Source organism: Notolepis coatsorum (assembly GCF_963971535.1).
Source record: "Notolepis coatsorum genome assembly, chromosome: 5".
NCBI classification, from domain to species: Eukaryota; Metazoa; Chordata; class Actinopteri; order Aulopiformes; family Paralepididae; genus Notolepis; species Notolepis coatsorum.
In genome coordinates, this window is record NC_140169.1 from 106,022,993 (window position 1) to 106,045,396 (window position 22,404).

A 22,404-nucleotide genomic window follows, 5' to 3' on the forward strand; every position below is an offset into this window, starting at 1 on the left:
TCGGTACTCGTATCGGATGATGAGTTTGGGCTAGAGCATCCATTGTCTCTGGGGATTTCTCCCCTGTTACACATGAGTGTGTTCTCATTGTGATGTTCTGAACTTATATAATATATTGGTGGTTCCTGGTTGAGGTCTTTGGTCTCATCCTGATTATTACTGGCTGGTAAGACCATGTACATATTTTCATTTTCAGTTGAGATTTTCTGAATTCTGGATTCTGTGGATTTGTCTAAGACGCATTCATCCAATAAGTCCTCTGTTTTGTCAGTACTCTGTCCTGTGTCTTTGTTGTTATTGTTTATGCCGTCATTAGGTCCGCCTCTGACCACAGATTGACAAAGGTTGTCTGCCCACCCGCTCCGACCGCTCTGGTCTGTATCAGAATTCTCTTCTCTCAAACTAAAGTCCGGTGTCTGGAGTTCATTCATGGGCATGCTCTGCTCACTATTTCTTTCAGGGTCAAACCCATTCTCCGCTGGGTCTATGTCACTTCCCGTTTCCCTCCAAGTCACCTGGTCTTCGTTCACATTCAAGTTATCATGCTCCACGGAGCAACATGTCAGCTCCTCCCTCCCAACAGGCCGTAGGAGTTCAGCTGTGGATTCTGTGTCATGCTTCAGAACGCCTCCCAAACACCCATCCCCACTTGTCTTCAGGTTGCAATTGGATTCAGTGTTTCCCTGAATGGTAGAATCATTCTCAGATGTTTCTTCTTCCGTGAGGCTCCTGAAGAATGTCAGGATGGCCGAATCCTCTTCATGGCCGACCGATCGGTCGGAACGGGTGAAGATTGTCGAGAACTTTTCCAGGAGGGAGTTCGGTTTTCCCAGAACTTCGGCGTTCTGATTATTCACTCTGTTCATATCCATGCCTTCAACTAATTCAATGCACATTTATATAATCTTACACAGGAAGATAATCTCAACAAACATGGTCTCTATGGTATTATGATATATATATACATTATGTATATAAAGCATGCAGTCCTGATCCCCAAAAACATCGCTTAGCTTAAATATGGTTCCGAGAAACGTGGTGCATCTCCAGCACAATGCATCGACTAAAAGCCTTAGAAAGTCTTCACCTCATCCCCTCTGCCTTTCCTCCATGGTTCCCACGTTTTCTCCACGGTGTCCAGTAGAAAATAAACAAGTAGATCCTTTAACTCTCAGCACTATTCTTCCCAGACTTACCAGACGGCTAACTTCCTGAACCTAAAAAAAAGAAAGCAGCACTTAGTCACCCAGTGAAACAAATGGCAGCAAAGAAATCCAAGCGGTAATGGAAAAAAAGACTTCCAAGCCAGCCTGCTAGTCCTCCTTAGCTGCATGAGTCAGAGGCTGAAGCGACCGTGTGGCAGAGAAATTGCTCCCGGATCCAAGTTCCATCTTTTCTTCCCAAATTCAGCCTCCTGTCTTCCCCCGCTCGGCTCCACTGTGTCAGCTGACAGCGGTACAGTAGCATCCTGGATGTCATCCACCAGGTTGTAACTTTTAAGTAAAAACCAGATGGCAGACTCAGTGTGGTCACCTCTCTCCCACTTTAATTAATTGTGCTGGCTTGACTCCATCCCTACTGTGGCACAGTGGCAGTCACCACGTCAGGACTACACCCTCCGAGATCCGTGAATTGCGGTGGGTAGGAAGTCACTGGGATCATACCACAAAGGGCACCACGCCCAATAAAAAGGGTAAATATGAGTGTAGAGACGACTGCTTCCTCCTAGGGCTTGTAATTGTATAGTGAGGTCTCTCCACTCTCTGCCCAGCACTGAGAAAAACAGTATTAATCTGTGCTACTTAGTGAAGTCTAACCCCACCTATGCTGCACACTCCACTTGAATCTAATGATTCTACACTAATGAAACTTACTTCTTCTACAGGCAGGCTTTTTAAACACCCATAGCTGTTTTTTTCTGTGTATGCCCTTTTTGTTTTTTTCTGTTCGCTCATTTTAATGTTTTATTTCTTGTATTTTTACTGATGTTTTAAAATGCTGTGAAGCACTCTGTGCACTCATGCTGAGAAGGGCGCTATAAAAATATAGTTTTACTTACTTACTTATGCTTAACGAATCAACGGAAAGTGAAGATGAGATTTTCCACTTTGTGGGTGAAGGTTTGACACAGTGTAAGCTATAAAGGATATCAGGTCATATTCCAAAATTCAAATCGGTTGCTTGGCTAATTCACATGGCTATTATCCAGCGGCAGAAATAAAATAAGTATTTTTACTCAAGTACTTAAGTACAATGTTGAGGTACTTGTACTTTAAAAAAGAAATTGTTTCCTCCACTACATTCCAAAGGAAATATTGTACTTTTTACTCCACTACATTTATCTGAACCTATCAGTTACTAGTTACTTTGACAAAAAAGATTTTGCATAGAAAACATGCCAAAAGATTTATGAAGATTATGTACAAATTTGCAGCCTGCTAACTTCAAGAGGATGTAATCAGCGGTAGCATAACTGGACCACATACCACTTTAACATCATCTTTAGAGGTCAACGGTTTGAGGATTGAGTGCTCCCAAGCACTGGAATACACAAACATCATGTAGAATGCATACTTTTACTTTTGATACTAAACATCCATTACTTAGAATTTTGTAAGTAGAATTTTTTATTTTGAATGTAGGACTTTTTCTTTCACCAGAGTACTATTTTATCTTGGTATTTCTACTTTTACTTAAATAAAGGAACTGTGTACTTCTTCTGCCAATTTCATATAGTAGGTTCCACCCATATTTACTTTTGTATTAATATACCTCATTCTGAGAGCCTGCAGTAAAGTGATGTATCAACACAGTTAAACGGTTATGTAACTTGGTCTGAAGTTTAATCCACTGCACGTGTTTCAGTGTTTCTTTTGTTTCTACTGAGTTTGCCTTACCTTAGTGCGGCTAATTAAACAAGCTTGTACTATTGCTACTGTGATGGTAACAAGGGGTGGACTGTTGTGGCCTCGATGCAAATCTGTCGTTATGAATCCATACCCTATAATCCTATGAACTAGTATTAGAATTAGATTGAAAACAGCAAATGATACCCTTAGTGACCTGAATCCAGTAGGGGCTGGAATTAAAGCAGGTGTATAACATAATATTTTATAATATAATATATATTATAGACTACTATAAAATAATACAATTGCTGTTCTCTTTTGTTGGACATGTCCTGTACTGATTATTATCTTACAGATTATCTTTCTTGCAGTAGTAGAGGAACTGCACACCAGGATTAACAGGGTGCATTTCACAGACAACGCTCACTTTAGACAGGCTACTAGACGTCTTTATTAAGGTATGCAGTACCCTGAAGATGGAGCCCGTTGAAATATTGATTTAATAAATCATGTGCATCATAGTCCATCCTTGTGTTTTGTTATCTATCTTAAACAGGTTATATGTGTTTGCTTCAGTGTATTTGTGTCAAATAAATATAGTATACAATGTAATCTATGAATCACAGGTCACAATAAATATCGACGGCACAAACACAAAGCACTACTGTTGCCTCCTTTCAAGGTCACAAACTGAACTCAAAACAAACTGCTTGAAGTGGGACTTCATGGGGCTTAAAACCCTTTATTTAACCAGGTATTTAGTCCATTGAGATCAATGATGTATTTCACAAGGGTGCCCTGGCCAAGCAAGCAGCAGCACACGTCATAATATAAATCACAAGATTAAAAAACAGTAAAAAAAAAACACAAAGTAGGCCTACACATGATAAATATCACATCCTATAAAGTACACATGATAAATATCACATCATATACAGTATATATATAGGATGCAGGTGTTTGGGACACAGACAACAAAACAAACAAACACATAGAAACTGTCCAATGGAATCACGTTCTCTAGATCCTTCAGGATCTAACCAAATATATTATTCTGGAGGGTGTTCCAAGCAAAAGAGGCAGCAAATAAAAAGCTCTTTTTCCTAACTCAGTGCAGACACGTGGAACAGTAAAGTCCAGAGCATCTTGAGAGCACAGGCCGTAATGACTTTGGCTTCTATAAGGAGATATGTACACAGGTAAGAAGGGACCAAACCAGGAGAGTTTTATAAATCAAACTCAACCAGTGCATACGCCTGCATACATATCAAGGTGTCCAGTCAGACTTTGCGTGCACAGTTCAATGGTGGGTAAGATGCTTACAATCAGTTACTAATCGTAAGGCACAATGATGCAGTGTCCAGCAATGGCAGATATTGGGCAGAAGCACCCATTTACAACTAGGGATGCACCGATCCGATATTGATATTGGATATCGGCCCCGATATGACTAAAATAGCTGGATCGGGTATCGGTATATCTGTGTTAATTTGTTACATTTTGTTTCACAGAGTTAGGAAAGTAATGTTTAAAGTCAAGCCTGATGTTGCCTTCCACAAAACAATGATCCCAGTCTCTTCCACACAGTGAGGCATACAGTTTATTAATTGAACAATGGGTATCAGATCGGTACTCGGTATCGGCCGATACTCAAAGCCCAGGTATCGGTATCGGGACTGAAAAAGTCGGATCGGTGCATCCCTATTTACAACACTTCACCATGATCTAGCAGAGGCATGAAGGTTGACGATACAAGGTATTTCCCAGCTCTAAAGGAGAAGCAGGGTTTATTTCTCAAATAGAAGCCTAACTTCACCTTGAGCCTGGAGACCAGATTTGCAATGTGAGATTCAAAAGATAACCGGCAATCAATAAGAAAGCTCAAGTACTTATAGCTTGGGACTTGGGAAGTTAGAATTTTAGGAATATTTGGTGGTAACTCACTTGTATTCGAGAACATCCTGAGTTTAGTTTTGTCTGTGTTTAACACATTGGGCGCCAGACCTGAGATTTCTCGGGTTATCTCGCCAGCGGTTGAGTGCCAAAACCAGAGATTTCTCGGGTTTTCATAGTTTTTTCTTTTATTCGATTTTTTTATTCTATGCAGTGTTACGGACCTCTGTGTTACCATAGGTCGGAAATCATACTGAGATCTCGAGAGTGCAATACCGGCCGCATCCTGCTAGGTGGCAATATCGCCCACCCTTTGAAACCTTATTTCACACTGTGTGTCACATCTAATTTCGTCCGGGCGGAGAATTTTGACCAAGCCAAGTAAATCGTTTCATCCGATCACTTCGAAACGCGTTCAGCACACTTGAGGCATATCTTGTGCCACTTCATGTAAATACTGGAAATCGCGATCAGACAATTGGAATATTCTTTTTGGAATAACCCTGATCAAAGGTAAGGACTATCTGACGTCAATTCCACCTTCAATCATCCTAAAATGATTTTATATCGATCCGGCCGATCAACGAATGTAGTATTCAAAACGAATGCCGTTACTGGCGATCAAAGCATCAAAAAACACCCCCCCCCCCCCCTTTGATGCATTCATGATGAAACATAATACATATTATATACCTTTGATTTGGAAATAGTAGCGTGTCCAGGCGAGCAATGCGAACACTTTTAGCAAAATTCACATATCGCTCCGTAACACAGTTACCAGGAATTAGCCAGGATCACTCTGAAACTATACAATATTCACCACGGTATAACACGCAAAAGTATACATGAAGTTTTTTTTTCTTTTTCACATGTTGAACGAGGGATAGTTACTGTCAAATGAGCCATAGTATTGTCTCCATAGCTATAATATAGAATATAGATATAGCCCTGCAAACACTGCAATGCACAGTGAAAATCCCTATCCTTTACAGCGGTGGCACAATGAGTACATGGATGGCTAAAACGGCTGGTGCTGAAAGTGTTAATACCAATTTTAGTTTCTGCAGGCGGGACTGACATCAAATGCAGACTGTAATTGTTATGGTTTGTAACCGACCCCAATCGCACAACACAAGACAGGTATGAGAGTAAGCCAAAACAGGGCAAATATTTATTATAGAACAAAAAGCGGCTCAGTCCCTTTAAGGGAAAACACAAAAACACTAGAGTCAAGGAAATATGGAAAATGCTGCACTGTGCCTTTAAGAGGCGAACAGGCTAAGGGACTAAGGCTAAGGGCCAGGGCTAAGGACCAGGGCTAAGTGTCAGGACCAGGGGCACTGGAGAGGGGGACAGGGACAGAGGCCCGGAGAGGCGGGCTGGAGACAGGGACAGAGAACGGGGTTAAGGCCTTGGACAGGGCGAGGGCCAGAGCTGCTTACAGGGATGAGGACAGGGTTCCGACGGCGGAGGCCTGGCACGGGGACAGGGGCCCGACGGCGGAGGCCTGGCACGGGAACAGGGGCCCGACGGCGGAGGCCTGGCACGGGGACAGGGGCCCGACGGCGGAGGCCTGGCACGGGGACAGGGGCCCGACGGCGGAGGCCTGGTACGGAGACAGGGGCCCGACAGCGGAGGCCGGGGGGAAGAGGCGCCATCCTCCCGTGGAAATAGGGAGCGATGACGCGCCGGCTTGACGTCTGGAGTGGGAACACTGGAAAACCTCCCGTAGAGAATTAGAGAGCGAAGACGGTGTCCCACTCCAGGCAAACGGCGACAGGTGGTGATGGCTGGCACGTCGTCTCACGCCGGAGACGCGGCAGGTGATGGTAACGTACAGGATGGTAACGTACAGAACTCCATGAACACAGAGTGAACACAGATACAGAACGACCCGACCAGGACTGGAAGGGAGGTCCAGGTATATAAAGCCCTCAGGGGCGCTAATCACAAACTATGACAGCTGCGTGATGGTAATTGGACAAGAAAGTCCAAGGGTGGGGGCTGGTGAAGAGTAGAGGAGAGTAAATCATCGCAAGGGTGGGGGCTGGTGAAGGAGAGTAGAAGGCAGGGAAAGAAGGTCCAGGGAACAGGCGAATCCTCACAGTACCTCCCCCTCCACGGGAGCCACCGGGCGACCGAAAAAACCACCATGACGGGGCAGAACACTAACATGACGGGGCAGAACACTAACATGATGGGGCAGAACACTACGGAATCAGACAGCGGGGCAGGGGACAAGACAAGGCAACAAACAAAAAAAAACTGGGCCATGCTAGCAGGGGAAGCTACACCTAAAGTGGGGCTAGCAGAGGGACTGGGTAGCTGCCAGAGCATTGCTAGCTACAGGGCCTATGCTAGCTGTACTGCTACATTAGCATAGAGGCTGCGCTAGCTGCCGGAGCTAGGCTAGCAGACAGGGCTGGACTAGCAAAGGAGAACAAGCTAGCTGGAAGGACAGTCCTAGCTGTGGGGAACAGGGGAGCTAACAGGGGAGCTAACGAGGCTAACAGGGGAGCTAACAGGGGAGTCAACAGGGAAAACTTACAGGGGAACTAACAGGGGAACTAGAGGGAGCTAGAGGGAACTAGAGGGAGCTAGAGTGGGTTAGAGGAAACTAGAGGGAACTAACAGGGGCTAACTCACATACACTGTCTGTGGTGGCTGGGGTCGTCGACTGGTCGGGTCGTACTGTTATGGTTTGTAACCGACCCCAATCGCACAACACAAGACAGGTATGAGAGTAAGCCAAAACAGGGCAAATATTTATTATAGAACAAAAAGCGGCTCAGTCCCTTTAAGGGAAAACACAAAAACACTAGAGTCAAGGAAATATGGAAAATGCGGCACTGTGCCTTTAAGAGGCGAACAGGCTAAGGGACTAAGGGCCAGGGCTAAGGACCAGGGCTAAGTGTCAGGGCCAGGACCAGGGGCACTGGAGAGGGGGACAGGGACAGAGGCCCGGAGAGGCGGGCTGGAGACAGGGACAGAGAACAGGGTTAAGGCCTTGGACAGGGCGAGGGCCAGAGCTGCTTACAGGGATGAGGACAGGGTTCCGACGGCGGAGGCCTGGCACGGGGACAGGGGCCTGACGGCGGAGGCCTGGCACGGGAACAGGGGCCCGACGGCAGAGGCCTGGCACGGGGACAGGGGCCCGACGGCGGGGGCCTGGCACGGGGACAGGGGCCCGACGACGGAGGCCTGGCACGGGGACAGGGGCCAGACGGCGGAGGCCTCGTACAGAGACAGGGGCCCGACAGCGGAGGCCGGGGGGAAAAGGCGCCATCCTCCCGTGGAAATAGGGAGCGATGACGCGCCGGCTTGACGTCTGGAGTGGGAACACTGGAAAACCTCCCGTAGAGAATTAGAGAGCGAAGACGGTGTCCCACTCCAGGCACGGAGATCCTCCTCGGATGCTGCAGACGGGCAGCGCAGAACACAGGGGTCCCAGGGGACCGGGGCGAAGAGACGCATCCTCCCGTGGAAATAGGGAGCGATGCGCGCCGGCTTGACGTCTGGAGTGGGAACACCACTCCAGGCTTGGCACGGAGATCCTCCTCGGATGCTGCAGACGGGCAGCGCAGAACACAGGGGTCCCAGGGGACCGGGGCGAAGAGATGCCATCCTCCCGTGGAAAATAGGGAGCGATGATGCGCCGGCTTGACGTCTGGAGTGGGAACACTGGAAAACCTCCCGTAGAGAATTAGAGAGTGAAGACGGTGTCCCACTCCAGGCAAACGGCGACAGGTGGTGATGGCTGGCACGTCGTCTCACGCCGGAGACGCGGCAGGTGATGGTAACGTACAGGATGGTAACGTACAGAACTCCATGAACACAGAGTGAACACAGATACAGAACGACCCGACCAGGACTGGAAGGGAGGTCCAGGTATATAAAGCCCTCAGGGGCGCTAATCACAAACTATGACAGCTGCGTGATGGTAATTGAACAAGAAAGTCCAAGGGTGGGGGCTGGTGAAGAGTAGAGGAGAGTAAATCATTGCAAGGGTGGGGGCTGGTGAAGGAGAGTAGAAGGCAGGGAAAGAAGGTCCAGGGAACAGGCGAATCCTCACAGTAATAAATCAAAGGCCTTTACAACAGATGACGAACAACAATGAATAATTTTTTTTTATCTACTTTTTCTCACATTTTCTATTTTTCTCCCATCCCAATTTCGTATGGTCCAATTCTACCTTCCCCTGTCTCGAACGCTGTTAGGCCATGCCTCCCACAAGCCGGCTGCAATGTGGACGAAGCCTTACATCACGTGTCCCCTCCGGTACTCGAGGAAGCAGCCGTCGCATCTTTTCACCTGCACAGCACGATCTCTCAGCGTCGGGGGTCTGCGTGGGAGGGCACGCCGCCCCCGTCGCTTCCTGATTCTGTTGCGCAGGCGCACCAACCGACCTGTAGGAGTCGCTGTCCACAACGTCCGATCCCCACCCATCAGCTTCCCACCCCCTAATACTGCCAATTGTATTAGTATGAACGACCAGCCAAGCTGATAGCAATGCGGAAAGCTGGGCTCGAACCCAGCGTCTCCTGCATTGGTGGTGAGCGCCTTGCCCACTGCACCACCTAGCCGCCCCCGAACAACAATGAATCATATTATAAAACGGGTAGCTCAAATCAAGCAATCTCATTGGTTCATAGCCGTGCTATAATGGCCATATACCCAAGCTATGATTCTAATTAGTTGGTATCACTCCGTGTCTGAGGAAAAAAAAGGTTAGCCTAACATTACTGTGGTGTGGGGATGGCTGGTTTAAGCAGCTACACCTGCCCTGGGTCAAGCTAATCAGACCTGGGAGCAGGTGTGGCCGTGCTCCTGTTGCACATTGAGGTAATCAATAAACACTGGTTAAATCTGCCATCCTCACACGCACCGAGGAGAGCTTCTGTCATGACAAGTTACCATCTGCTCTGGCTTGTACCATCGTGCCACCTCTTCAATAAACTGGTGTGCCACACACCGTTTTTCAGTGGGTGCAAAATAAATGGCAACATACAAATGAATGTGAATAAATAGCCAGACAATGAAATCAATATAACACTAGACTGTGATAAAAAAAAGATAACGCCAGCAACTTGTTAGTGTGTGTGATGCATTGCAACCTTGCGGTGCAGGCAGCCAGGAACAATTTCAATTTAAGTGTGTCTTACTTTCGTATTGTCATAGACTACTTGGTAACCGTTTTATAAAACAGTTCTAGCTGTGATATAATAACTATATACCACGTCCTGTCATGAGCTATTGCAAAAATAGTAAAATGGTAAATGGACTGCATTTACATAGCGCTTTTATCCAAGGTGATTTACAACTTATGCCTCGCATTCACTCACAGATTCACACACTGACAGCAGAGGCGACCATGCAAGGTGCCGACCTGCTCATCAGGAGCAGTTAAGGTTAAGTGTCTTACTTGAGGACAATTTTACATGCTGCCAGGAGGAGCCGGGATCAAACCGGGAATCTTCTGATTACCAGACGACCGCTCTACTGTACCTCCTGAACCACTGTCACCCCTAAAAATGGTACATAACATTTGATAGGTTTTTGCATAGGTCATTGACATAAATGGAGAACAATATAGGTCCTAACGCAGTCCACAGTGATGGTGGGTAGGGATAGAGTGTGTGAAGAGTCCCACAAGCATGTGCTTGACTCAGGGACAGTGTGTATGAATAATGCAGAGGATAGCTCTTTATGCGGAGTCTGCAGTGGCAGTATTTAACCCATTAACTGCCGTGGGCTCCGACCATCACCAGGATTCTGAACCTGCCTGTCCTAAGTACACCAGTCTGCCCTGGGCTTTATCGGCCATCTAAACAGCATGTTATGAATTCAAGTTGTTATAACCAATCAAATACATGTTGATATGTTGTTGACCAATATAAATCACACATAATACCCTATGACGTTTTCCATAGTACCTTATTTGGTCTTTTTTACCTTATTTGGAAACTAAAATATAGACACGGCTGTAAGAAAAATCCTAGTTTTACTGCATGTATGTTAATACTTATTTTGTGATTTGGGGAAGATACTAGCGGAAGGCCAATAGAGGCCAATAGAGGATTTTTAAAAGCTGATATAATGATAGTTACACACACACACACACGCACGCACACACACACACGCACACACACACACACATGCTGGGGACAGAACATTCCAGAACACTCAGGCAAACTGTAAACTAAGGATGCCGGAATGTTAAGGCAGTAAGCCTGATTAAATCCACATCTCCCAGATTACAACTCACTATCAAAACACGGATTGTTTGCTTGAACTGGTGTTTCTCTCTATATCTTTTTTATTAAATATTTTTGTATCTCTTTATATTATTTTATTGTGTTATTTTGTTATGTTATCTATAAAATTTTTTACGTTATTTCGTACATTCTCTTAAAATTATTGCTGTACAGTGCTGTTGGCAACAATGCAATTTCTCTCACAATAAATCTCAGTATTATCTTCACCAGGGCCCTGTTTCTTGTACCTGGATAACTGAGTTAGCCGGATAACTTTAACTGGATAACTGAGTTAGCCGGACTTTCCGGTTCCCTGTACGTGGATTTTCCAAATCACCATGACAACAGATCCAAAAGTTTGAGCCTGGTCGAAAGCAGAGTTCAAGTTCAAGTTAGCCGGATCACGCAGAGCCACGCCCCCGCAAAGAAGTGACAGCCCGTTTCCTGAAACTATTCCCACAGTCTACGATCTGCATTATACCATTCTGAATTACGTTTTTGTGCTCCATTCTTCCAGAGGGGGCTTTTGAAATGTAAAATAGACCCAAAATGCTGATACTAAATTCACTTTGTCCTAAATAATGCACGTTATATATACCGTGGCGACGGTGGCGCTCGCTTGTGCGATGTACACATTATGTGGTTATTTTAATTGTAACTGGGATTAAGATGTCTGATGAGATGCGCTGTTTGACGGATTTGAGAAATTGAATGAGCCGTTGACGTCACATTAATGAATGAGGATAAAGAGATAAACTTCATTCAAAACAAAGGATATTCTAAACACGGGTCTCTCGTTCATTAATGTATAAACAATGAATTTATCCCATCTGGCACAGTGGTGCAGTGGTAGTGCTCAAGCCTGCCAACCCAGTGACCGGGGTTCAAAACCCGGTGTTTCCAATATGATTTTTTTGAATATAATATTAATGATTATACGCCAAAGTAGCCTGGTTTTAAGTTAAAATATTATAAATCTACATGCATTGAGGATGTCATTCTTTATATAGCTCTCAACGTGCACCAAATTGAATTATTCCTATATTGCAAAAAGAAGGAGACGACTAGGGTCTCGAACCCCGGTCGTCTGTGTGAAAGTCAAAAGAACAACCCGTTAGACCACATTGGAGATAAGTTAAAGATTGACTATACATCAATCAATGGGTAAGAGAGCCGTATCGTAATTCTGTATAACAGTTAACTAATTATTTTCGCTAGCAAGATCTCATTTGATTATTCAATCTAGCAGGCAAGTTTAAAGAAATATAATCTGATTGATTGAGGTAATGAGGGACTTAAAATTAGCCTATAGATAACGCATTTAACTTGTCGGCGAGGCGATTGAGCCGTATTGCAATCTGTCAATAAAGTCTTAAATCAATTAATCAATCAATGCCGTTAGAGAATCAGGATCTCTGCCATCGATACGTGCTGGCTTTTCACCTAAAGCGGCCGCGCGCATTTAGCCTGAGTCGCAAGTCTGGCTTGAGTTAACGAGACTGAATCCACCTTCGTGGAACAGGAAAATCCCGGCTTCAAACATCGGGTTAACTGAAGCTGGATAATGACATCTTGATCGACTTAGTTGAACCACGTACAAGAAACAGGGCCCAGGCGGCATGCCTGGAGGGAGATTATGCATTTGGTCATATGTGTCTTTCTGTCAGTATGTTTGTCTGTCTGTCTATCTGCAGCCAATCTTGCCAACTACAAGGCCAAGGTGTATGAAACGTTGCACATAGGCTGACAGCACGGCAGGCATGTGAATTCTGGAAACATTTTCAAAGCAGTCAATGACAAGAATTTTATTTGAATTAATTTCTTTCATTGTCCATTGAAATAGATAAAGTTACACCTTTTGATACTACCGGTATACAGGTTCACTGTTCAGAGCCTTCGGGAATCAGCTCTCTTTACAACATGAATAGTGAACTTATTGTCGTTGATATACCTATGCATTAAAAACATTTATGAATTCATTCATTCATTTCCATTATTGTCTATTGAAATACGCCTTACCACATTAATATCTCTGTACAGACGACTACTTTCATTGGTCTAGCTTAACCACACCCTATGCTCAAGTGTGTGTGGGGCAGTGGCGGACTGGCCATCGGGACATTCGGGACGAATCCCGATGGGCCGGAACCAAAGTGGGCTGGTCCAAAAAAAAAAAAAAAAAAAAAATTTAACCTTTTTTTGGGCCAGTGTGTGGGCCAGTGTGTGGGCCACTAATGTGGGCCGGTGTGTGGGCCAGTGTGTGGGCCAGTGTGTGAGTCGGTGTGTGGGCCACTAATGTGGGCCGGTGTGTGGGCCGGTGTGTGGGCCAGTGTGTGAGTCGGTGTGTGGGCCACTAATGTGGGCCAGTCTGTGGGCCGGTGTGTGGGCCAGTGTGTGAGTCGGTGTGTGGGCCACTAATGTGGGCCAGTGTGTGGGCCGGTGTGTGGGCCAGTGTGTGAGTCGGTGTGTGGGCCAGTGTGTGGGCCAGTGTGTGGGCCGGTGTGTGGGCCAGTATGTGGGACGGTGTGTGGGCCGGTGTGTGGGCCAGTATGTGGGCCAGTCTGTGGGCCGGTGTGTGGGCCGGTGTGTGAGTCGGTGTGTGGGCCAGTGTGTGAGTCGGTGTGTGGGCCACTAATGTGGGCCAGTCTGTGGGCCGGTGTGTGGGCCAGTGTGTGAGTCGGTGTGTGGGCCACTAATGTGGGCCAGTGTGTGGGCCGGTGTGTGGGCCAGTGTGTGAGTCGGTGTGTGGGCCGGTGTGTGGGCCAGTGTGTGGGCCAGTATGTGGGACGGTGTGTGGGCCGGTGTGTGGGCCAGTATGTGGGCCAGTCTGTGGGCCGGTGTGTGGGCCGGTGTGTGAGTCGGTGTGTGGGCCACTAATGTGGGCCAGTGTGTGTGCCGGTGTGTGGGCCAGTGTGTGAGTCGGTGTGTGGGCCGGTGTGTGGGCCGGTGTGTGGGCCGGTGTGTGGGCCGGTGTGTGGGCCGGTGTGTGGGCCGGTATGTGGGCCAGTCTGTGGGCCGGTGTGTGGGCCACTAATGTGGGGCAGTATGTGGGCCGGTGTGTGGGCCGGTGTGTGGGCCGGTGTGTGGGCCAGTGTGTGGGCCAGTGTGTGGGCCGGTGTAGTGTGTGGGCCAGTGTATGGGCCGTATGTGGGCCGGTGTGTGGGCCATTATGTGGGCCGGTGTGTGGGCCAGTGTGTGGGCCTGCAATAAAACAATAAACAAGTTGCATAAACTAAATCAGATAAAAAATGATCACAGTTCTGGTTTGCCTTAAGATGCAGTTTAAGATGGGTCTTGAACATGGAGTATGTAGGGCACTCTCTAATCACAACTGGTAGGCTATTCCAGTAGTTATCACTTTTAACAGAGAACACAGTTTTTGCAATGGTAGTATACCGAAAAGGCACCTTACAGTCCCCTCTACTGATGGCCCTGGTGGTAATGCCAGTGTCTGCTTTCTGTTGGATGAACTCATTCAATGGGGGAGGGGCAAGTCCATGCAGAACCTTGTACATGAAGCAAGTATATTTGAAAACTTGGAAATTCTCGAAACTTAGCATGTTATGTTTTTCTAAAACATTACAGTGATGAAATGAAATTGGTTTCCTATCAAATACTTTTATGGCTTTTTTGTAGAGTAATTCCATTGGTGTAAGAGTAGTGACATATGAAAGAGACCAGTTGATAAAACAGTACTCGATGTGTGATAAAATCATTGAATGCAGAAACATCCTTGCAGCATTAACTGGCAGGCAGGGCCTGATCTGCCTGAAGTTTTCGATGTTAAACTTGACTGTGTTTGTCACTTTTTTCACATTACTTTTTGAAGGTCAATGTAGAGTCCAATGTGACCCCAAGATACTTGAATTAATGTACAATGTCCAGCTCCGCCTCTCCCAGAAACACATTAGAGTGAGTGACCTCTACTGGTGACTTTGTGAACATCATACACACTGTTTTCTTGGTGTTAAGTGAAAGACATGCTTTTGTTAGCCAGTCTTGAATGAGACATGAGACATCAGTGAATGAGATTCACGTTTCCTCCCAACCGCGAGTAGGCCTAGAAGCGCAGAAATGGAGAATGCAAAAAAAGAAAGGGTGGAGCTGAAAAAGCTAGAATTGCTAGTAAAAGACGCAGAACAATGTTCTAAAATTACAGACATGTTTAGTAGAGGAAGGGCTGGCGTTAGAGTAGCTGCTGCTGCTAATGATGATGAAGTTCAAGTGGAAGGAACCAACAGTAACATGACAGGTGTGTGCAGTAGCCTAGTGCATATTCTACTGTTGGTGTGTGCCGGTTCATGAGGGCTAGCTAGCCTATACTAGTTCTTGCAGTGATTTCAGTCATTCTATTACAAGACAATGTGCTTTCCGTATTCCTGATTCCTTACAGCACGTGGACGTAAATAGTCGTGACTAAAAGTTTAGTTAGCAATGTTAGGACTAGTGCCCACCACAGCATCAGAAGCTAAAGTGCTAACCTAGAGAGCCAATCAGAACCTAGGACGGGCTGCAAATTAATTGGCTACTAATATTATAATAGTAAATACTAAAATAAAATACTATTATGTTCCCTTTAAAATTTTCATGTTGATATAATATTGGTAATCTAATTGATTGAATTGATTAGTTGCCATTTTACATGCTTAAATAAGATGTACCTTAGAATTCCCAACAGTTAGCCATGTTCTTGATTAGTCTCATCTACATGTTTGTAGATAACCACAGCTAACTAGCTTAAGCTAACAACTAGGTCAACTACTACCCCGTAGTTAAACAAATGTGATTGCATATAACAGCTAACTGCTACAGCTAAGTTGGTAGTTAGCCTATTCCATTAATGTTGAATGTATTTATGAAGGTTGTTGATGGTGGTTGGCGCTGAATAGCAGACATGATTCCGTCAGTCTGCCACAGGGAAGCTGTGTTTGCTGATGCTGCTCACAACCACCAGTAGTGTATGACTGTGTATGTATGTGTACTGTATGTGTGAGTGTGAATGCTTGATGGTTTCTGTGAAGCGCTTTGTGGAACAATGCTGATATACAGTTAAGAATGAGTAATTCGCTTTTGGTTTTTAAGAAAATGGTTTGTAAAGCTATTTTTGAAAACTACAAGGGTGAATAATACTGTTTTATTTGCTATTTTCTTTTAGAATACTGTTTTGGAGTCTTAATTTTTTTAATTTTTGTTAAGAATATAGGACAGGCATAGGCTATATAAGCATTGCTTCAGTCTGTACCTTCTCAGTCACTGTAAAATCAAATATTGTTAAATGATGGTGTATATTGTATTGTGTGAGATGATGACTGAATAAACTACTACTACTACTACTACTACTACTACTACTACTACTACTACTACTACTACTACTACTACTACTACTACTACTACTACTACTACTACTACTTTGGGTGTTTTCAAAAGGCTGAAAAACGCTGTATGAATTCAAGCCATTATTATTGATTGCTGATGTTCTTCTTATGCAGTTGACTCTGAGGAAAGAGAGAGCACCCAGTCCAGCACAACTGACCCTGAGGGGAGAGAGAGAGCCCAGTCCAGACAGACACACACACAGACACAGAGAGAGAGACAGAGAGAGAGACACAGAGAGAGACACACAGAGAGAGGGAGAGACACAGAGAGAGAGAGACACACACACACACACACATACACAGAGAGAGAGAGAGAGAGAGAGAGAGAGAGAGAGAGAGAGAGAGAGAGAGAGAGAGAGAGAGAGAGAGAGAGAGAGAGAGAGAGAGAGAGAGAGAGAGAAAACAAGCTCTTGGAATGGGTGTCTGGGAGGAAGTGGGGGGTCTTTCGATGTTGATTAAACGGCAAGCAACTAATGTCATGAGTGCCAAATTAAAGGACAATAAATCCAATCTAACTGAAATTGTGTAGCACAGACCTTTTCTATGGATCAAAACCTCAATATTATTATGGTGTAGTTAATACTTCATGTATCCTTAATCCCTAGGCTAATGAGGCACTAAGATGTTAGTAAAAAAAAAAACATATGCCAATGACAGGAAGTAACGGTATATGTATGTGTGTCTCTGTGTGTGTGTGTGCACTGTGCATGAGTGCACATCTAGGGGCGGTGTGTAGATTTGGTCTCCCTGATGTTGACTCCTTAGCCACAGCCTTGGGTTGTTTAATACTGGACAAGTGTTTCATAACGGCCGTTGTGTGGGCCGGTTTTGGGGCCGGTGCGTGGGCTGGTGCGTCTGAATGTCCCGGGCTGAATTTGTGTCCCAGTCCGCCACTGGTGTGGGGTGGCTTTGGCTCAGGGGTAGAGCTAGGGTGACCAGGTGTCCCCCTTTTGGTTGTACTGTCCCACCATTTGACCAAATGTCCCGCGTCCCTCATATTGAGAGGATGTCCCTCTTTTCGAAGCCAAAAAAAACATGCGTCTAAAAGCCCCTCCCTACAGACAGTAAACGTAGCAACCCGCCTCTTGTCCACACACATTGCTCTGATTGGTTATAGTACTTTAGCGTGCTGCTTGCCTGCTTGTGACGTGACTGAGACTGAGTCGTGACGCTACCTCATATCGCAAATCTGATTGGTCAAAAAAAACACAACAACATTACAAGCGAACTAGTTCAAGACGGAAAGCAGTAAAAAGAAACGGACCTGCAGTTACAACCAAGACTGGCAAACGACACATGACTGGGTGAGGCAGATGGCAGGCAATCCGCAGCAGGCTTTCTGTATTTTGTGTCATAGTTCGTTTTCAATTGCGCATGGAGGAGAATACAACTTGAAGCGCCACAGTGGACGTGAGTCTCACTTGAAAGTGGCTCACCAAAAAGAAACATCCAGATCTATGGATACGTTTCTTTTTAAACCAAACAATGATAGTCAGACGGACAAGGTCACTGCAGCTGAGATAACAAGTGTCTATCACACAGTACAACACTCCCATTCATACAGGTCAGCCGACTGTGGTAACCTTTAACCTTTGATTTAAATCTATTCGGTGAAGACCATGGCAGTTATTCTAATATAGAAACACAATTTATTTGTATTATTATTTTTGTATTATACTACACTGTTTTCCCTAGTTCTGTGTTAACAGGGAATATCAAACACAAGACATTCCTGTCAAGTGATGACGTTTGAATATTTAAAACAGATGTTAGGTGGTATTTAATTTGTATTTATTTTGATTTAACCTTTAACCTTTGATTTAAATCTATTCAGTGAAGACCATGGCAGTTATTCTAATAAAAAAATTTACATTATCTATCTGTCCCACTTTGTCCCACTTTGTCCCACCAAAATCGTACTGTTGTTGTTATGGTTTGACACCGACCCCAAACGCAACGACACAAGAGAGTTGGATTCAGAGTTGCCAAATACAAGGGCTTGTTTATTTGGTGACAAGAATAAGTGAAACAGGGAAAGCAGGTCAACAAGAACAGGTACAATGAACAAGGGGCAAAGTTCTGCTGCTCTGCAGCTTCTCCCGGAAGGGTAGTCTTGGGAAGCAGGAGCAGACCTCTGTACCGCTCTGCAGACTCTCCCGGCGGACCTCTCAGATGTTGTGCAAGACCGAGAGAGGGAGAGAGGGAACGGGTCAGTGACAGAGCAGACTTGAAACGAGCTGGAGGACAGGGTGTTATATTCTTCGTGTTAAACAACACAGTGATGTGCAATATTCCAAAAACAGCCCAAGTGCATATCTTCATGTAAACACACAGTGAGCAAAATCCAAACACCGTCCAAATGTGAAATACTATCTTCGTGTAAACACACAGTGAGCAAAAATCCAAACACAGTCCAAATGTGAAAACAATATCTTCGTGTAAATACACAGTGAGCAAAAATCCAAACACAGTCCAAATGTGAAATAATATCTTCGTGTCAATACACAGTGGGAGGTGGAAGATCCCCAAAATATTATTCCAAAAAAGGAAAGAGCAAAAACGATAATGGCTGGGTGAGTGACTGTCTGACAAAAAGGTGGTAGACTTCAGTGTAAAGGTTACTCACGAAAATCGGAAATAGGTCAAGACAGTCAATCTAGATAAACTCACCCAGACGTGCTGCGTAAAGGAACAGGAACGAAGTGGAGGCGAGCGCGCGCCACGGAGCAGGTATCCAAGCGAAGGCTTCTAGGAATTTCCTGGAGAATAGCACAGTGAAACAGAAGCAACGGGGAAAAACATCCAGCGACAAATCAAGACGAACCAACCACTTAGGGTGGGGAAAACGGGGTATAAATAATGAGGGATCGATTGATTGAAAGGCAGTGACAGCTGGGGAATGTGATTGAAAAGCGTGGGGAAGTGAGGGAACCAATCAGCGACGTCTCAGATGACGTCAGCGGGGAGAAACGTGTGAACGAGGGAATTGAAATACTTGACAGAAAAAATGAATGAAAACAAAGCGAGGGTGGTTAAAGGAACAGAACGAGTGAGAAGGCAAGGACAGAAACCTCACAGTACCCCCCCCTCAACGGGAGCCGCCCGGCGACCAGGCCGACCCGGCTCGTCAGGATGGGCCCGATGGAAGTCGGTGATCAAGCCGGGATCCACGATGAGCTGCCGGGAGACCCAGCTACGCTCCTCAGGGCCGTAACCCTCCCAGTCCACCAGGTATTGGAATCCCCGGCCCCGCCGACGAACGCCCATCAACCGGCGGACCTGCCACTGGGGGTGACCATCCACTAGCACAGGAGGCGGTGGATCAGGAGCCGGAGGCATAAGGGGACTGAGGGAGACGGGCTTAACCCGGGAGACATGGAACACGGGGTGGATGTGCATGGATGCAGGAAGCTTCAGGCGCAGGGCCGCCGGACTGAGTACCTTCAGGACCTCGAAAGGACCGACGAAGCGAGGGTTGAGCTTCTTGGCCGAGGACCGTAGCGGGAGGTCCTTCGCGGAGAGCCACACCCTCTGCCCAGGGCGGTAAGTCGGCGCGGGAACCCGGCGCCGGTCGGCACCACGACAGGCGCGCTCAGATGTCCGGAGCAGCGCGGTCCTGGTGATCTCCCAAACGCGACGGCAGCGGTCGAGGTGGACCTGCACGGAGGGAACTGCCACTTCCGTCTCCAGTGCGGGAAAAAGAGGGGGCTGGTAGCCTAGGGAGGCCTCAAAGGGGGAGAGGCCGGTGGCGGAACTGACCATTGAGTTGATCGAGTATTCAACCCAGGGAAGGAAACGACTCCAGGATGCCGGCCTCTCGGCTGCCACACACCGAAGAGCAGACTCCACGCTCTGGTTCATCCTCTCCGTCTGCCCGTTTGTCTGGGGATGGTAGCCGGAGGAGAGACTGACCGTTGCCCCCAATCCCTTGCAGAAAGCCCGCCAAACCTGGGAGGTGAACTGGGGCCCCCGGTCAGAGACGATGTCCTGGGGGAAACCGTGAAGGCGGAACACGTGGTGCGTCAGGAGGTCCGCCGTCTCGGCTGCTGAGGGAAGCTTGGAGAGGGCCACGAGGTGGACCCCCTTGCTGAATCGATCCACCACGGTCAGAAGGCAGGTGTTCCCCTGGGAGGAGGGTAGTCCAGTGACGAAGTCGAGCGCCACATGTGACCACGGACGGCTTGGAACGGGAAGTGGCTGCAAGAGCCCGGAGGGTGCCTGGTGAGAGGCCTTGCTGCGGGCACAGACCGCGCAGGCCAATACGAACTCCTTGACGTCGTTTCGCATGGTGGGCCACCAGAAACGACGAGCCAGGAAGGAGAACGTGCGATGGACGCCTGGGTGGCAGGCGAACCGGCTGGTATGGCCCCACAGCAGTACCTGGGACCGGACAGAGTCAGGGACGAAGAGACGGCTCCTAGGGACGTTGCTTGGAGCACGTTGGAAGCGTAGGGCACGCCTCACCACACCCTCGATGCCCAAGGTGATGGCTCCAACCACTCGGGCCTCCGGGATGATGGGAGATGGGTCCTCAGAGGGTGGAGCCCCCTTGGAGTGCATCCGGGACAGGGAGTCGGCCTTCGTGTTGCGGGAACCGGGGCGGAAGGTCAGCGAGAAGTCGAACCGACTGAGGAAACTGGCCCATCTCGCCTGCCGACCGTTGAGGCGCCTGGAAGCGCGGATGAACGTTAGGTTCTTGTGGTCCGTCCAGATGGTAAAAGGCTCCTCGGCACCCTCTAGCCAATGACGCCACTCCTCCAGAGCCGCCACGACCGCCAGTAGCTCCCGATTGCCGGTGTCGTAGTTCCTCTCGGCGGGGAGGAAGCGACGCGAGTAGAAGGCGCAAGGATGTACCTTCTGGTCGGAAGGAGAACGCTGGGATAGGACAGCGCCCAGGCCAGAATCCGAGGCGTCCACCTCCACGATGAACTGTCTCTTGGGGTCAGGGTGGAGCAGGATAGGAGCGGAAGTGAACCTTCTCTTGAGGGAGCGGAACGCAGCGCATGCCGCTGGGGACCAGTCGAACGGCAGAGCGGGGGAGGTCAGCTTGGTAAGAGGCTCCGCCACTTGGCTGTAGTTCCGGATGAACCTTCGGTAGAAGTTTGCGAACCCGAGGAAACTCTGTAGCTCCTTCCGAGTGGTGGGTTCCGGCCAATCCTCCACAGCCTGGATCTTGCGAGGATCCGCTCGGGTCAAGCCCTTCTCCACGATGAAGCCCAGGTAGTCGACGGAGTTGGAGTGGAAACGGCACTTCTCCGCCTTGACGAAGAGCCGATTGTGGAGGAGGCGCTCCAGCACCCGGCGGACATGCAGGATGTGTTCCTCGAGGGTCCTGGAAAAGATGAGAATGTCGTCCAGGTACACCACCACGAACACCTCCAGCATGTCACGGAGGACATCGTTCATGAGTGCCTGGAATACCGCCGGGGCGTTGGTGAGACCGAACGGCATCACAAGGTACTCATAGTGGCCCCTTGTCGGTCTTGAAGGCGGTCTTCCATTCATCGCCCTCACGGATACGGACAAGATGATAGGCACTTCGGAGATCCAGCTTGGTGAAGAACGAGGCCTGGGTCAGTGGCTCGAAGGTGGAGCTCATGAGAGGTAGGGGGTATTTGTTCTTGATGGTGATTTCGTTGAGCTGACGATAGTCGATGCAGGGTCGCAGGTCCCCATCCTTCTTTCCAACAAAGAAGAACCCGGCCGCCACCGGGGAGGAGGAAGGCCGAATGAGTCCTGCTTCCAATGACTCAGAGATGTAGAGATCCATCGCCTTCTTCTCCGGGGCAGTCAGACTGTAGAGGCGGCTGCCGGGAAGGGGAGCCCCTTGGCGGAGGTTGATGGCGCAGTCATAGGGGCGGTGAGGTGGAAGGGACTGAGCCCTGGTCTTACTGAATACCTCCATGAGGTCGTGGTACTCGGGAGGGACGGACGAGGGATCCGGGGGCAACTCACCAGCCGGTCTCCGGGGCGGGGGACAAGACGCCGCCTGTAGACAGCGGGCGTGACAGGAGGAGCTCCAGCCCCTGATGG

At 47.6% G+C, this 22,404-nt stretch overlaps 1 protein-coding gene across 1 annotated transcript in view; it reads right to left on the bottom strand.

Moving 5' to 3' along the window:
- Positions 1–22,404, bottom strand: part of fmn1 (formin 1) — a gene marked incomplete at its 5' end in the record, with an annotated part of 81,030 nt that overhangs the window by 44,798 nt on the left and 13,828 nt on the right. Inside the window, one exon of the mRNA XM_084314211.1 lies at positions 3,203–3,231. Within this exon, the coding sequence (XP_084170337.1) occupies positions 3,203–3,231 (29 nt within the window). The remainder of the gene's footprint in view (positions 1–3,202; positions 3,232–22,404) is intronic.